The 18866-nt window shown below is 41.1% G+C and overlaps 1 protein-coding gene across 9 annotated transcripts in view; it reads right to left on the minus strand.

Moving 5' to 3' along the window:
- The window catches only part of nbeaa (neurobeachin a), a 908137-nt gene that overhangs the window by 830101 nt on the left and 59170 nt on the right, over positions 1-18866 (minus strand). For 8 of the 9 annotated variants that reach the window (XM_072262901.1, XM_072262905.1, XM_072262903.1 and 5 more), the window contains exon 1: positions 9322-9885. In XM_072262901.1, the coding sequence (XP_072119002.1) occupies positions 9322-9594 (273 nt within the window). In that variant the 5' untranslated portion in view covers positions 9595-9885. Of the gene's footprint in view, positions 1-9321; positions 9886-18866 lie in introns of those variants that run through there. The other variant, XM_072262897.1, reaches the window with a different exon arrangement.

Here is an 18866-nt window from a genome sequence, read left to right on the forward strand (position 1 = left end):
ACAGAGGAGATTTACAAGGATGTTGCCTGGGTTGGGGAGCACGCCTTATAAGAATAGTTTGACTGAACTTGGACTTGGAGTGACAGAGGATAAGTGGTGACCTGATAGAGGTGTAAAAGATGATGAGAGGCATTGATCGTGTGGACAGTCAGAGGCTTTCTCCCAGGGCTGAAATGGCTAACATGAGAGGGCACAGTTTTAAGGTGCCTGGAAGTAGGTATAGAGGAGATATCAGGGGCAAGTTTTTTTTTAAAACGCAGAGACTGGTGAGTGCATGGAATGGGCTGCAGACGACAGTGGTGGAAGCAGATACAATAGAGTCTTTTAAGAGACTTCTGGATAGGTACGTGGAGCTTAGAAAAATAGAGGGCTATAGGTAACCCTAGGTAATTTCTAAAGTAAATACATGCTCGGCACAGCATTGTGGGCCGAAGGGCCCGTTTTGTACTGAAGATTTTATATGTTCTCTGTATTTCCATGAAACATCAGCTAATTGGGTCAACTGCTTAACTGGAACAAAATGCAAGGGTCCTGATGTGTCCCAGTTAACCGGAATCCACTGTATTAATGTCAGGATAAGTCCCAGCAATAGCAGGTGATGGACTGGCTAACATGCAGTTAGGTAAATGAAAAAGAATAGGAGATTACAGATGCTGAGGGTATTGGAACCATTGCTTCACAAGATAAAACTCTAATAATGACTAGGTTGTACACTGACAGACTGACAATTACTGCCCTCACAGGGAGGCTAACTAGTAATAGAATCATGGTGTATTAGAGAAGTACAGCACAGAAGCAGGCCCTTTGACCCATCTAGTCTGTGCCAAACCATTTAAACTGCCTACTCCCATCAACCTGCACCAACCAGGAACATTGCCCTTTATACCTATACCGTCTATGTACCTATCCAAACTTTGCTTATACATTGAAATCAAGCTTGTATGCACCACTTGTGCTGGCAGCTCATTCCACACTTTCACGACCTTCTGAGTGAACTCTTCCCCACATGTTCCCCTTAAACTTTTCACCTTTCACCCTTAATCGATCACCTCTGGTTGTAGTCCCACCCAACCACAGTGGAAAAAGCCTGTTTGCATTTATCCTAACTATACTTCTCATAATTTTGAATACCTCTATCACACTCCTCTCAATCTGCTACATTCCAGGGAATGAAGTCCTAATCTACTTAATCTTTCTTTATAACTCAGATCCTCCAGACCCAGCAACATCCTTGTAAATTGTCTCTGTACTTTTTCAACCTTATTTACATCCTTCCTATAGGTAAGTGCAAAAACTACACAAATACTCCAAATTAGGCCAAGCCAATGTCTTATACAGCTTCAACATAACATCCCATCTCCTGTACTCAATACTTTAAGAAGGCCAATGTGCCAAAAGCTTTCTTAATAACCCTATCTACCCGTGATACCACATCTAACAAATAAAAGACCTGTATTCCCAGAACCCTGTTTTATCACACTCCTCAGTGCCCTACTGTTCACTGTGTAAGACCTACCTGGTTGGTCCTACTGAAATTCCATCTGCCAATTTTCAGCCCATTTTTCTAGCTGATGCAGATCCCTCTGCAAGTCATAATAGCCTTCCTCACTGTCCACTACACCTCCAATCTTGGTGTCATCCACAAATTTGCTGATCCAGTTAACCACATTAACATCCAGATGAGTGATATAGATGACAAATAACGGTGGACCCAGCACCGATCCATGGGGCACTCCACAAGTCACAGGCCTTCATTCAGAGAGGCAACCATCTATTGCCACTCTCTGGCTTCTCCCACAAAGGCGATGCCTAATTCAATTTACTACCTCATCTTGAATGCCAAGAGACTAAAGCTTCTTGACCAACCTCCCATGTGGGACCTTGTCAATTGCCTTACTAAAGTCCATGTAGTATCTCACCTTATGTGGGAAGTGATTAAACCAAAGATTCATAACTTTATTTTTCTACCACCCACATGACAGAAGTTATTTTTTCTCTACCACCTGTGTTCATTATTATATATTCTAAATATAAACAATGAACAATAACTATTATTGGTAATTAACTGCATCCCCCAATACCCAGAATTTTATCACAGTTACTTCGAGGTATATGTATTCTCCCTAATTTGAAACCGATTTAACCACATGTGTATGAACACCACAATGAAACATGAGACGCGAGATACGGTCTGTAGGGACCTGAAGTGACAAAGAACAAAGGAAAGCTCAGAAGCAGCAAAGATAAGCCAATGAGAAACTGAGCAACATGCAATGGGAATCCATGTGTGCAAATACTTTTGTATTTTTTGGATTTTTTTTGGGGGGGGGGGTTGCTGTTGACTGTGGTGCATGAAAATCCCAGGAGATCCTCAGTTTCTGAGATATTCAAACTACCCCACCTGGCACCAACAATCATTCTATGGTCAAAGTCACTTAGATCACATTTCTTCCCCTTTCTGATGTTTGGTCTGAACAACATCTGAATCTCTTGACCATGTCTTCATGCTTTTATGCATTGAGTTGCTGCCTTATGAATGGCTGATATGCATTAATGAGCAGGTGTACAGGTTTACCAAATAAAGTGGTCACTAAATGCTGCAATGTTACATTAGCAGCATAAGCATACATTAGATAGTACAAAAAATTGAAATTGCAATAATTCAGTGTTGCTACTTTTAGAATCTGAGGCTTGGAATACAAAAGGTAGTACATTATGCTAAACTTTTACAAATGATTAGGTAAGGCTCAGCTGAAGGCGTGCTTAATCCTGAAAACCACATTTTGGGGGGTACATTTATGTTTAGAGCAGACACAGAAGACATTTATAAGACAATTTAATTACAGAATTAAGAGCAGAGTTAGGTCATTCAGCCCGTCATCTCTGCTCCACCATTCCATCACAGCTGATTTGTTTCCTATGGTGGGAGAGTCTAAGACCAGAGGACACAGCCTCAAAATAGATGGGCATCATTTTACAGCAGAGATGAGAAGGAATTTCTTTAGGCACAGAGTGGTGAATCTGTGGGATTCTTTGCCACTGCCAGCTGTGGAGACCATGTTATGTATACTTAAGGCAGAGGGTGATAGATTCTTGATTGCTCAGGACTTGAAGGGATATGGGAAGAAGGTAGGAGATTGGGACTAAGAAGAAAATTGGATCAGCTGTGATGGAATAGCAGAGCAGAACTTGATGGGCCAAATGGCCTAATTCTGCCCCTATATCTTATAGTCTTAAGATAATCCTGCTCAACTCCATTCTCCTGCCTTCTCCCCATAACCTTTGACACCCTGACTAATCAAGAACCTAGCAAACTCCACTCTATTGTGAGGCTGTGTTCTCTGGTCCCAGACTCCCCAACCATAGGAAACATCCTCTCCATGTACACTTTATCTAGGCCTTTGAATATTTGATAGGCTTCAATGAGAACCCACACCCCCTCCCACCCATCCCGCATTCTTAACACTAGTGAATACAATTCCAGAACTATGAAACGCTCATCTGTGAACACAAATTTTCCTCGGATAATTCTTGTGAACCTCCGCTGGACCCACTCTAAAGCCAGCACATCCTTATTTAGATAAGGGGTGCAAAACTGCTCACAATACTCCAAGTATAGTCTGACTAATACTTCATAAAGCTTCAACATTACATGTACATCCTTGCTTTTATATTCTAATCCTCTCAAAAAAATGCTAACATTTAATTTGTCTTCCTTACCACCAACTTAAACTGCAAGTTAAGCTTTAAGGAATCCTGCATAAGGACTTCCAAGTCCCTTTGCACTTCTAATTTCGGAATTTGCTCCCCACTGGGAAACAGCCTACGCCTTTATTCTTTCTATGAAAGTGCATGACCATACACTTCTCTACACTGTATTCCACCTGACACTTCTTTGCCCATGCTCCTAATCTGTCCAAGTCCTTCTGCTGACTCTCTCCTTCCTCAACACAACCTGCCCCTCCATCTATCTTTGTATCGTTCACAAACTTGGCCAAACAAGCATTAATTCCATCATCAAAATCATGATCATATAACATAAAAAGAAGCATTTCCAAGTGTGAAGTGTTGCACTTTGTGAAGACAAGCCAGGGTAGGACTTAACACAGTGATCGGTAGGGTATTGAGGAGTGCAGTAAAACAAAGGGATCTTGGAACCTGAGCCTCTGGCACCTATTTGGAGCATTGTGTGCAGTTCTGGTCACCTGCCTGCAGAAAATATATAAGATTGAAAGAATACAGAGAAAATTCACAATTGCCAACTTGAAGATCTGAGTTATAAGAAAATGTTGAATTGTTAGGATATTATTCTCAGGAGAATGAAGGAATTTTTGATGGAGGTATACAAAACTGAGGTATAAATAGGGTAAATGTAAGTAGGCTTTTTCCACTGATGTTGGGTGAAACCAGAACTAGAATCATAGGTTAAGAGTTAAAGGTGAAATATTCAAGGGGATCCTGAGGGGGCACTCAGAGGGTGGTGCCAGTGTGGAACAAGCTGCCAACAGAAATGGTGGATATGGGTTCAACTGCAACACTAAATGGAAGATTGAATGAGTTTGTGATTGAGAAGGGTACAGAGATCTATAGTCTGATTTGATGGGACTAAACAACATTTCAGCATGGACTATAGAAGAGCTAAAAAGGTCTATTTTTGAGCTGTACTGCTCTATGACTCTAAGGTTACAGTGTTTTCATCCAATGAGATTATAGACAATGTAAAAAAGTCAAGATTCCAAAACTAAACTCCATACTACACCACTTGTCATACCTTGCCAATCAGAAATTGATCTATTTATGACTACTTCATTTCCTGTTAGTCAGCTCCCCTTGCATTCTCACCAAAATATTACCTCCTGCATCTACAGCTTTTATTTTTTGCAATAATCTTTGATACAGCGCTTATATGATACACAATAGCCAACCAATTGTCCTTTGGACTCTCATAGCTACCTGGAATATTCCTCTTCCCACCCTGTCTCTTGCAAAAATTCTATCCCCTTCTCGCAATTCCTCCGTCTCCGCCGCATCTGCTCTCAGGATGAGGCTTTTCATTCCAGGACGAAGGAGATGTCCTCCTTTTTTTTTAAAGAAAGGGGGCTTCCCTTCCTGCACCATCAACTCTGCTCTCAAACGCATCTCCCCCATTTCACGCACATCTGTTCTCACCCCATCCTCCCCCCACCCCACTAGGAATAGGGTTCCCTTTGTCCTCACCTACCACCCCACCAGCCTCCGGGTCCAACATATAATTCTCCGTAACTTCTGCCATCTCCAACGGGATCCCACCACTAAGCACAACTTTCCCTCCCATCTCTTCTGCTTTCCGCAGGGATCGCTCCCTATGCGACTCCCTTGTCCATTCGTCCCCCCATCCCTTCCCACTGATCTCCCTCCAGGCACTTGTTCTTGTAAGCAGAACAAGTGCTACACATGCCCTTACACTTCCTCCCTCACCACCATTCAGGGCCCCAGACAGTCCTTCCAGGTGAGGCGACACTTCACCTGTGTGTCAGCTGGGATGATATACTGCGTCTAGTGCTCCCGATGTGGCCTTCTATATATTGGCGAGACCCGACGCAGGCTGGGAGATCGTTTTGCTGAACACCTACGCCCTGTCCGCCAGAGAAAGCAGGATCTCCCAGTGGCCACACTTTTTAATTCCACATCCCATTCCCATTCTGATATGTCTATCCACAGCCTCCTCTACTGTCAAGATGAAGCCACACTTAGGTTGGAGGAACAACACCTTATATTCCGTTTGGGTAGTCTCCAACCTGATGGCATGAACATTGACTTCTCTAACTTCCGTTAATGCCCCACCTCCCCATTGAATCCCATCCGCTATTTATTTTTTTTTTCTCTCTCTCTCCTTTTTCTCCCTCTGTCCCTCTCACTATACTCCTTGCCCAACCTCTAGGCTTCCCCCCTCCCCCTTTCTTTCTCCCTGGGCCTCCTGTCCCATGATCCTCTCATATCCCTTTTGCCAATCAACTTTCCAGCTCTTGGCTCCATCCCTCCCCCTCCTGTCTTCTCCTATCATTTCGGATCTCCCGCTCCCCCTTTCAAATCTTTTACTATCTCTTCTTTCAGTAAGTCCTGATGAAGTGTCTCGGCCCGAAACATTGAATGTACCTCTTCCTATTGATGCTGCCTGGCCTGCTGCGTTAACCAGCATTTTTTTGTGTTTGTTGCCTGCTTTTAAATGTTCTTATTTGACCTACCAGAAGAAGTGCTTAAGGCAATTACTTCCACATTTATACACTTGGTGTACAAAAAAAAGTTGATCTTTAAGTTCATGTTAAATCTTTCCCCCTCACCTTAAACTCTGCCTTCCTTTTATCAATTTGATGAACTCTTGGAAAAAGACTGAGTGCACTCAATCTGTCTGAGCTCCTCATGATTGTATGCACCTCTGTAACATCACTTTTTAGTATCCTGCACCAAGGAAAAGTCCTTGTCTGTCAAACTCTCCCTATGACTTAGTCCCTCAAGTCTTCACAACATCTTTACAAATCCTTCATCATTCCTACTGGTTTAATAACATCTTTTCTATGCAGGGTGATCAAAACAGAACACAACACTTCAAATATGGTCTCCCCAGCATTTTGCACAAGTACACCACGACCTTGCAACTTTTATACTCAATACCCCAACTAAGTCCAGTGTGCCAAAAGCCTTCTTCACCACCCTGTCTACCTGAGACTCCACTTTCATGGAACCATCCCACTGTTCTGCAACACCCCTAGGGCCCTACTGCTCAATGTGGAAGTCTTGCCTTGATTTAATTGTCCAAAATGTGAAAATTTGGACTTCACCGAATTAAACTCTACTTATCTTTCCTTGTCCCACTTTCTCAACTGATCAAGATCCTCCTGCCATTTTTGATGATACTTCAAGGTCCATGATACCACTTACATTACATTCTGCAAAGTTACCTATAATGCCTTGTATATTCTTCTCCAAACCACTAACATAGATGACAAACAACAATTGCCCACTTCTGACCCCTAAGATACACCACTAGTTCCAAGCCCCCAATCCATACAACAAACCTTCATCATTACCACCTGCTTCCTACCATCAAGCCAATTGTAAATCCAATTTGCCAGCCCCCCCGGATTCCATGCAATTTTAATTAAGCATTGTACATCACTTCTTCAAACAAGTCAAAGAAGTTTGTCAAACATTATTTACCTTCCAGAAAACTAAAATAACTTTGCCTGACTACCTTTTAATTTTTCTCACAGCCCTGCTCATAATGTCTTTAATAAAAAAAACTAACAACTCTTCAATGATAGATGTAACTAACTTGTAATTTCCTGCCTTCTTTTTGAATAAAAGACATATTTGCTATTTGTCAATCTAAAGCAACCTTTTCTGGATATAGGGAATTACATAAAATTACAACCGATATTTCATCTAACCCAATAACCTTATTTTTTGTTTTAAGTATGTTAGAATGAGTTCCATCAGGGCCCAGAGATTTGTCAGCCTGCAGCTCAAAAACTTGATCAGAAACACTGCCCTGTCATTTGTAATTTTCCCTGAGTTCTCTCCTCTTTTACAACTCTTAACTTATAATTATTTCTGGGATCCATTGATGTTTATTTCACCTGTCATCTCCAGGTTTTCCATTGCTAACTAGACTAACATTTTGCAGATTTAACAAAATGTTAAGCATTCTTTTTAAATGCAAATAGAACCTCTTACCTGTTTTTATATTTCAGTTTAGCTTTATCTTGCACTCCATTTTTTCTTCCCTGTTAATCCTTCAATCATTCATTGTCTCCCCCCCATTCCATTCAATCTTTAATCTGTCACCTGTCTGCACAAATATATACATACTTTTTAAATTATTTAACTTCTTTCAATTATCCACAAATGATGCATCTGCCTCTCCGATGTTATTCTTTCTCAAAAGAATTGTCTCTATTCCACATTTCCAAAAACAAGCTCAATTTTTTTCACCAGTGCGTCTCATCTGCCTGATCTCAACTTGCCAGTTCACTTTAGCTAATTCTGCTTTCATGCCCTCTTTAAAATACAAATCTTGGACATTTTCCTATCTCGCTGTAACTGAACATAAAATTCAAATCATATTATGATAGAATAATAACTTCCTTTTAATAGTAGTACTGGTAACTAGAGTATATTTCATAAAATTTGCAAAGAACAAGAAATGATACAAAAGAAAATACTTAGCAAGTTATGATTGGAAATGTGTTCCCTGAAATAGTGACAGGAGGAGATTCAGTACATTCCAAAAAAGGATAAATATTCAAAAGAGGAAAAATACAGAGCTACATAAAAATTGCAACAGAGTTGGAATGACAATCACCTCATCCAATGCAGAGTTATTCTATGGATTTATCAAGCCATGGAAATAGTAAGTTTGAAATGATTACTGAAAAATTGTTAATTATTCCTCTCAATAAAAGAACAAGCTTGCCTTTTCCAGGTAAGAACTTCGGAAACTTTTTAAGAATAACTCTTATGGAGAGCATTACAATGAAATCAATAACAAAGTAATCAATTTGTGGTTTCCAGGATGTTGGTGATCTCTTTCAATCACTATCTTCACAAGTGACAAGTTTCCGATTAATCTGAGGTGAACATTATAGCTATTTGCCAATTTCAAGCGTGCAGCAAGTTTCCAAAATGTTAACAGGTATATGTACACCTCAAAAAAACCACAATGCACTTTGCAATATAGAGCACCCCTCTAAAGTCAAATGATGCAAATCTGATTCATTAGCCAAGACCTTTGGGACTCAAACTGCAACTTCTGAAGACAAACAACGACTATGATCGCTGGAGGACTGTGCCGATGTTTTACGCCGCAAGGAAACTAGTTTAAAGGGAAAGCTCTTGGCTTTAAAAGGGTGTCATTCAAGAAAGAAAATGTTGTTTTGTCTATCTCCACTAACGTAGTCTGGCTGATCCAGATGTAAAAAACATCAATTTAAATCAAGACATTATTTCGTAGATCCCGGTTGTTTAGTAACAAGAGTCTGCTGTTAAGTTAGTATCCCTTCTATTGCAGGTTTACGATCACGAATTAGGCACGACATAGATTTTTTGCGCGCGTATGGAATATGATTACTTAAAAATTACATCTCTTTTAAGCAGGTGCAACTGATGGCAATAACGCCACATATAACTCCTTATTTTTACAAGACACCATTTCTTGAAACACAGCAACCAATAAATCACGTCCACTCTTCGCTTTTATAAAAAGCGAGCCCCCACCCACCCCTTTATAGAACTCAAGGACACAGTTTTAGCAAACGTTTTCGTCCAACACTTTGAAAAGCTCACCAGGTTGAGCACAGTTTCTACGATGTCCCTGTTGCTGACCTCCCCGACTTGGATCAGACCGATGACAACGGCGAATTTCATCTTTATATTCCTGATGGGCACCGACGGGTTAATTCCGGAGATGGACACCATCGAACCCACCATCTCCGCCGCCGCTGGCTGTGGCTGTAGCTGCAGCTGCAGCTTGGGATCGAGCTCCAGACCGCCGCCTCCCGCTCCAACCGCAGCCGCAGGCTGTGTGTTTACCGGCTGCGCCGGCTTGTCGCTCGCCATGTCCTCCGACCCGAGCGATTCTGCTTCTCACATTCACCGGCACCGCCGTCACACAAATGATGGGAGCAGAATATTCTGGAAAAAAAGCTCAGCACAATTCAACCCACACCAAAGGGGAAAAAAATTGATGGGAAAACAATAACTAGACAGTCCCTTTAATAATTACAAGACGTATCTGTCTCTCTCTTTTTTGCTACCTTCTCTAAGATTTTTATACAGATTGATTCAGTTCTGTTTGGCCACTGCTCACTGCTGCCACCGACTCTCCCAGCACTTTCTCCGCCATCTTCTGGCCCCCTCGCTGCAGTCGGCTCTACTGCACATGCGCACTAAGGGTCGGCTGGGTCCCGTTAGTCTCAGGTGTCCAGGTGACAAGTGCACATGGTGTAAGCTCAAACCAGTCAGCGGAAAAAAAATCGGCTTGTTCCAAAAAAGGGGGACAACAGCTGCTGTAACTATACCTATACCGCAAGCAGCAATGGTGCCGCTAGGGCATTCGTTTATTATACTCTGTTAAATCCTTGTTCTTTTTGCCGTTCCATTAACTATTAAAGAGATGAAAATTAGAACAATAGTTCCAATTCATTATAACTGTGGCAGTATGATTATCATTTTAAAACGATACTTAAGAGGACTTTTCAGATTGAATATTATGCGGAATATGCAGGCCCACATTCTACCTTACTGGAAATCTCTGCAATAGCGTAACAATTCCTGAAAGTAGTGGGTAATACGAGGATTGCTTGAAACATATATAAAGAATAGAATTTAATTGCCAAATAAACTAAACTTCTTAATGTCCTATGCAAGCGTTCAGTTGCAAGAGCTCTTGATATTTTGTAAACATTTGGGCCCTTTCAAGTTTGGCAATATACCACAATTTATGTGTTATTTCATTACCTACTCACAGCCCACCCTATTCCTCTTTCAAAGTGCGAAACTCGATGATGCAGAAGTTTTTCTTTCAAGAGTCCTGAGAATTTTTTATTTCATCCTGGGAACCTAAATAACTACACAGAAGATCACCAAGATCACATTGATTCATTTTGACATCACCTAAACAGGGAACAATCAACTTAGAATGTCACTTGATAGTGTTTCAAGATTTTGTTTTGATTAAGGAAAAATCTCAGTATTCAACGACTCTTCAACCATTATCTTAAAGCAAATTAGTTGTTCAAAAAGGTTAGTTTCTCTTTATTTCCTTCTCATCATATCTGAGGAATAGCAGGAACTTTCGTGAGAGTCATTTCAGAAATCAACCACAGTAGGGTATGTATTCTGGAAACTAAATTGCCTTTTGGCTTAAAAAAAACATTGTTTAATTTGCTGCACAGCTTTCATTTTCCTCTGTTTGAACAATTTTTAGGAAAATTTATTATCTGGCACATACATCTGTACACCTTCACCTAAATGCACATATCTAATCAACCAATCATGTGGCAGCAATTCAATGTATAAACGCATGCATACACAGTCTTTGTTCATGTCTAATGGATGTGATCAAAAGAGGCTATAATGTGTTGTAGACTCAGCCAGTTATCATGAGAACAACCCTTCCCACCGCTGAGGACATCTTAAAAAGGCACTGTCTCAAGAAGGAGGCATCCATCATTAAGTACTCTTGCCATCCAAGACATGCCCTTTTCTCATTGCTGTCATCAGGGAGGAAATACAGGGAACCTGAAGATCCCACTCAGTAATTTAGGAATAACTTGCGGATATGATAGGGTCTTTTAAGAGACCTTTAGATAGGTACATGGAACTTAGTAAAATAAAGGGTTATAGGTAAGTCTAGTAATTTCTAAGGTAGGGACATGTTCGGCACAACTCTGTGGGCCGAAGAGCCTGTATTGTGCTGTAGGTTTTCTATGTTTCTATGTTTTAAGTTCTTTCCCCCCTTCAGCAGATTTCTCAACGGCCATGAATTCATGAACATGGTTCACAATTCCTCCTTTGCACTATTTATTTATTGTAAATTTATATTAAATTTAAGTTTTACTCTGTACTATGGCCAAATAAAACAACATTTTCATGACATACTGTATGTCAGTATGCCGGCTGGTGGCATAGTGGCATCAGTGCCGGACTTCGGAGCGAAGGCTCCTGAGTTTGAATCCAGCCAGCTCCCTTGCACGCTTTCCATCTGTGCTGGGTTGAGTGTCGAACTAGCAACTCGGCCTCGTAAAAATAAGAAAGCCTGCTAAAAAATCGTTGTCATGGCGGCATCCCGATGACTCCACTCGGAGGCAAGGGTTTTATTTTCTTCTTCTTCTGTATGTCAGTAATAATAAACTTGTTTCTGATCCTAGTTCAGAATTGTCAGGCACAAGAGATACTATAGCTTAGCTTCAGTAAAAACATTTTGGTGAGTTGGTGTATTGCATCTTTTAGGTGACATCGACTGTGAACTTTTTAAATGGAAGTGGAGAAAAGTGGTTAGAGCATCTAAAAACTATTAGGGAGCTTCTTGGAAGTTGTTGACATCACACTTGATCATATAAATGGAGACAATTCCATTGCACACCTCAAAGGTGCTGGAAATGCTTTGGGAATTCACGCGATGAGCCTCTTCCCAAAGAATTTCACTCACTAACTAGTCTTATAGCCAGAGTAATTTGTGTTGCAGATGCAGCTAGATTAATTGAAATTGCAGTATGTTGATAGTATGGGAATAAAATGATAGTCTGGCTCTTGAAGTTGTCATTGCACGGACTGAAAAAAGTGAAAAATTGAATTAGGACTGGAGAAAAGAGGTCATGCACTGGAATAGGACAAAAAAGGCAAAAAAAAAAAAAAAAGACAAATTTAGGAATCATAGAGCTTATATCCATAAATCCCTGAAGGGAGCTTGACAAATACAGAAAATAGCTTGAAAGGCAAATGGGAAGTTTGCCTTTATTGACCAAGGCATAGAATCTACAAGCAGAGAGATTATATAAGAACTGTATAAACCATTAGTTAGGTCACAAACAGAAAAGTGCAGGTTTGTGGTCAGTGGAACTGCATTTGTTCTTTATCACATATTTTCATTCACACACACCACCTCCTCGCAACCAGAACAACAAAGTTCTTCTTGCCTTGATCATCAACTCAGTCACTATATTGAATAGATTATTCCACATAATTTCCAACATGTCCAATGTGATATCATTACAGGAAACATAATCTCCTCCTTTCCTCTTTTAGTTGTTCCTTCTGTAATGCCTGGTCCTCTTTACTACCTCCAACACGATTCCACTTCTCTCTCCGCTGTGACTCCACTTCTAACAGCTCCTTCTGGTGAATTTGCAGGAGATGTCACAGAATCATAGTCATAGAGCATTTCAGCACAGGTACTGGTCCTTTGGCCCATCTAGTTTATGCCAAACCTTTAACCTGCCTAGTCCAATTGAACTGTGCCTGGACCATAGCCCTCTGTGTCCCTCTCATACATGTACCTATCCAAGCTTCTCAAAAATGTTGAAATCAAGCCCATACCCACCACTTGCACTGGAAGCTCATTCCTTAGTCTCATCACCCTCTGAGTGAAAATGTTCTTCTCATGTTTCCCTTAAACATTTCACTTTTCACCCTTAACCTATTACGTCTAGTTATAGTTTCATCCATCCTCAATGGGAAAAAAAGCCTCCTTGCAATTACACTATATATATCCCTCATAATTTTCTATACCTCTATCAAATCTCCAATCAATTTTCTACATTCTAGGGAATAAAGTCCTAACCTGTCCAAACTTACCCTATAACTCAGATCTTTCAATCCCAACAACATCCTTGTAAATTTCCTCTGCACTCTTTCAATTCATATTTACGTAATTTCTGTAGGTAGGTGACCAAAACTGTACACAATACTCCAAATAAATAATTTCAACATAACAATAAATAATTTTAAATAATTTCAACATAACATCCCCACTCCTGCACTTAATACATTGACTTATGAAGGCCAATGTGCCAAACGCTTTCCTTACAACCCTATCTACCTGTGACGTCACTTGCAAGGAATTATGGATCTCTATTCCCAAGTTCCTCTGCTTCACTGCACTCCCCAGTGCCCTACCGCTCACTGTATAAACCTACCTGGGCTGATCCTTCCAAAGTGCAATATCTCACACTTGCCTGCATTAAATTCCATCTGCAATTTTTCAGCCCATTTTTCCAGCTGCCGCAGATTCCGCTACAAGCTTTGATAGTCTTCTTTGTTATCCACTACACCCCCAGTCTTGAGGTCATCCACAAATTTCCTCATTCAGTTTACCACATTATCATCCAGATATAGATGACAAACAACAATGGACCCAGCACCTATTCTTGTGGCGCATGACTAGTCACAGGCCTCCAGTCAGAGAGGCAACCATCAAAAACCCCACTTTAGCTTCTTCCATGAAGAATCCAAATCATTACATAATCTTGAGTGACTGAACCTTCTTGACCAAATTCCCATGCAGGACTTTGTCAAAGGGCTTGCTGAAGTCCATGCAGAGAACATCCACTGCCTTGCCTTTATCAACTTTCCTGGTAACTTCCTCAAAAAGCTCTATAAGATTGGTTAGACATGACTTATCACCCACAAAGCCATGTTGACTATCCATAATCAGTCCCTGTCTATACAAATACTAACATATCCAATCTCTTAAAATACTTCCCAATAACTTTCCCACTACTGATGTAGTGTTCACTGGCCTATAATTTCCTAGCTTATTCTTGGAGCCCTTCTTAAACAACAAATCAACATTAGCTAACTTCCAATTCTCTGGCTAAGGATGTTTCAAATATCTCTGCTAGGACCCATAGAATTGGCCTTTTTCCAATTCAGAATCTCTACCAGAGGGCTAGATCTATCCTTTTCCATAATTAACTTGAAACTAATGGCATTATGATCACCAGTTTGTGTTCCCCTCCACAAACTTTTTGTCATCTTCCCTAATAGGAGATGTAGTATTGCAGTCCTTCTAGTTGAAATTTCTATGTACCGATTAAGGAAACAACTCTAGTTTAAACTATTCCCCCACTCCCACTATCCCCTCCCTCCCCTGTGCAGCACTAGGAAACCTTCCCATTCCTCCCCAATTCAGATGCAAACCATTCTTCTTCTACAGATCTCACCTTCTCTGGAAGAGAAACTAATGATCCAAAAATGTGACGGCCTCCCTCCTGTACTAACTTCTTAGCCATGCGCTAAACTGTATGATCTTTCCATTTCTGTACTCACTAGCATGTGGTATGGATAGCAATCCTGAGATTACAACCCTGGAGGTCCTGTCCTTTAAGTTAACACCCAACTCCACAAACTCAGTTTGCAGGACCTCATCATTCATCTTACCCATGTCATTCGTTCCAATATGAAACTTGACCTCTGGTTGTTCATTCTCCCACTTAAGAATGCTGCATACTCAATCTGAAATGTGCTTGTTCTTGGAACCCCAGAGGCAACAAACAATCTGGGAATCTCATCCATAGAATCTCTTTTCTGTTCCTCTAACCTGACAAATCCCCTATCGCGACAGCTCGCCTCTTCTCCCTCCTGCCCTTTTGAACCACAGAGCTAAACTCAGTGTCAGAGACCTGGTCATTGCAACTTCCCCTTGGCAAGTAGTCCTCCCCAATTGGATCCAAAGCAATATACCTATCATTCCCTTTCCCTTTCCTGACAGTCACCCAGGTACCTGCCTACAGCATCTTACAGGTGACTACCTCCCTGCAGCTTCTATCACCTCTTCATTCTCCAGTAGGAGCCCAAGGTCATCGAGCTGCAGCTCCAGTCCCTTAATATTGTCTCTAAAGAGCTCAGTACACTTCATGCAAATGTGGTTATCGGGGAGACTGGAGGTCCACCATCTCACACAAGTGTAACCCTCAGGTTCGGTGGGTGGTGTTAGTCTAGGGAAAACAGTCTCTGGCCTCGCCAAACATGTGAAATCTGAGATGTAAAACCCCTTGTTTGTGTGGATGCTGTGTGATCTGCTCCCCTGTTACAAATCAGTACCAAGAAATAACAGAAAGTACACCATATGCAATTAAATGATTTAGTTTTATAATTCTTAATTTGACTAAACAGTTAGTAAAGAAAAACATAACAAAAAAGGGCCCATTTTAATGAAAGTCTAATGTGCACTAGTTGGAGTTCACTGTTTCTCTTCCATTGGTCCTCCATCGATTTCCCCAAGCTTCGTTGACTCCTGGCCCTACTCCAAGTCCATTCCGTCCTGGTGTCCACGACCTCTCCATTCTGGCATCTTCTCTTTCCATCTTCCGCCGAACAGAAGACCCAGATCACCTTGGTCTCAGGCACGCAACAAATAAAAAACACTCCCTTCATTGGACAACATACATTCCAAAGTGCCCGTTATCTCTGGTCATAACCCAAACACTGCTGATACAGAAAAACCATTATGTTAGCAGTGAAACCATCCCTAGGGTGTTACACAAGGAATGTACAACTAACTCTGGACTCATTCTCAGCACACTAGCTATGTATTAACAGAGAAATAAAAAAACTGGAAACTTACTTAGAGTCTGTGTCTGTGATTGCCCAACCCTTTTAAGCCAATGCTGGACCACTCTACCACTGCTCCAGCCATTCAATGGCTGTTTCAACAATATAACAATTTCTTGTCTCATGCATTCCTATTATCCGGGCCATAAGTGCTCCAACCAGGAAAACAGTAAATCTCTTGTATTTCTTCCAATTCACTATAATGCATTTGTTGATAGTGTTGTGGTCTCCCCTCCATCAGTGAAACCAAAGGCAGATTTGGTGTAGGCTTTGCCAAACATCTGTTTGGATGCAAAAATGACTTGACTTTTCTGTTGCTTGTCACTGTAATTATCTGCTCCACCCCCAATTGGTGTCCTTTGCTTCCTATGTCGTTCTATCAATCTTCAAGGCAAGTTCAAGGAACTAGAGCCTTATCTTCCTACTTCATTTACAGAAGCTTCAAGATCCAATATTGCATTCAAGCATCCCAGTTTCGAACCTTGCACTTCCAGGTAAATATTTGCCTCTGCTAGAACTAGCCATTGCTTTGCAGTTGTGTAGCATTAGTGTTATCACTGCTCGTCAATCCACGTCTCAATGTTTTGCTGCTGCCCACGTAAGATATTTACTGTTAGAGAAAATACGGATGGGTATTTAAGGTGCTATGTTAGGGCCAAACTTAACTCTGGCACCTTCAGAAAATGCAACCTTAAGTGATCCACTAGATCTACTTTGCAGTGTATTCTGTCTTTTGGATTTTCATTCGGAGTCACACTTAGGATAAAGATTCCATAATGTATACTAAAAAGTTATCTTCCATCTTTCATTAGATTTCTCAACGTTTCATGTAGCAAAGTGAGCTTTTAAGTTTTCTCTGATTACCTTCATCTCGTTCTTTGCTGAAACTTTTAGGAGGAGAAGATGGTGGCGCGACGCAGTGTGCAGTGGCCACTCTGGTGAAATGATATCTATTATCTGTCAAGTAGGGTGCTGTGCACAAACCTGATTTGATGGAGACAGACATGAGAACATGGAGGAACATCTGGAGAAACTCCTGAAATGCCTTCTTCACTGCCACTGCTACTGTGTGATCCAGAATCTCCGGAGGAGAAGGCCCCGAGTCCTCAGCTTTGCTTGTTGTTCAGTGGCCGGGGCAGGGTCGAAGTGCTCAGCAGAGATGGTGTCGGAGTGCTCAGCAGCTCAGTGTCGGAGAGCTGCTTGGAGGCTCGAAGTTTTCGGATGACTCAGAGTCGGCTGTGGTTGGGTGCTTCCGATGTATCAGCAGTTGTCGGCACCTGGAGGTTTATGGCAGGGAGAGTTTCTCCCTTTTGCCGCCTGCTATCAGGACTATTGGGAGTCGATCGGAACTTTGAGACTTTTTTTGACCATGCCCATGGTCTGCTCTTTATCAAATTATGGTATTGCTTTGCACTGCTGTAACTATATGTTATAATTATGTGGTCTTGTCAGTGTTAGTCTTTGGTTTGTCCTGTTTTTTTTGTGATATCACTCTGGAGGAACATTGTATCATTTCCTAGTGCATGCATTTCTAAATGACAATAAACGAGGACTGAGTGTCCTCATAATCTAATCTAATCTTTTCTGCGAAAGTAAAGCTAAATTCCTTGATTCTGATAGCATAGCATTTTCCATGCCTATATTAATTAAACTCTCAAGCTACTTTCCAGCTCTTCAATGAGTTTCAATAATTAAATCTCTGCTTTGGCCACTGTTCCCTCTTTAACATTTTATTTTCTTTTAATTGTGGTTGTGTATACTTACAGTCTGTACCTTATATTACTTCAGACGTCTGTTTACTAAAATAACTTAACAACAACCCGCTTCCGCTATCCAGGTAATTCCAGATTTGTATAAATTGCTGCCTGTTGACATGTCAATGCAGTTTGTAACTTAAAATTGTTACGCAGTTGGAATTGCAAGACATCCATATGACTGACCAAGGGCCTTTTTAAAACGGAATTAAGGTGTCTTAATTCAAGCACGGGAATTATTTATAAAATCAAGTGATCCTGCAGAAGCTGGAAATCTTAAGCCGCACACACATAGTACCGGAGGAATTCAGCAAGTCAGGCAGCTTCAATGAAAGGGAATAAACAGTTGACGTTTCGGCCGAGGGCCTATTAAACCAGCGAAAGAAAAATAGATGTGAGGATGAATTAATGCCACTTACTGCAGAGGAAAATATAACCAAGATCGCAGCTGCTGACAATGAAGGACTGGGATGGGTATTGTATAGGTTGGAATCATAGCAATAATTGGATGTTTGACTTTCATGCCGGAGGAACTCAGAGGTCAGGCAGCATCTATGGAGGAAAATAAACAGTCAAGACTCTTCATCAGGTACTTCCTGCTGTGGGCCTTGTGCTGTGTATGACTGTGGTACACTGTTTTGTCCCTTGGCTCTGGAGAAACACTGTTTCGTTTGGATGTGTTCATGTATGGTTGAAGGATAATTAAACAACTTGAGCTTAAACATTAAAGGAAGGGGCAAAAGGCAGAATAAAAACCAGGAATGGGGTGGGGGGGTGGGGATGGAGAGGAGTACAAAATGGTACGTGATAAGTGAGACTAGGTGAGGGACAAGGTGGGTGGGATCCTGCTGACTTCCTCCAGCATTTTGTGCATGTTGCTCAAGATTTCCAGCATCTGCTAAATTTTCTGTCCCCAGTTTTAAGGGCAGTTTGTGGACTGATTCAGTCACAAAAAGGACAGGTGATAAATTACAGAAATGGAGTTCTATTTAATTGGAAGTAGAGGTGGTCAGAGGTTGGAAA

The sequence above is a fragment of the Mobula birostris genome, chromosome 7 (assembly GCF_030028105.1).
Source record: "Mobula birostris isolate sMobBir1 chromosome 7, sMobBir1.hap1, whole genome shotgun sequence".
Classification (NCBI taxonomy): Eukaryota; Metazoa; Chordata; class Chondrichthyes; order Myliobatiformes; family Myliobatidae; genus Mobula; species Mobula birostris.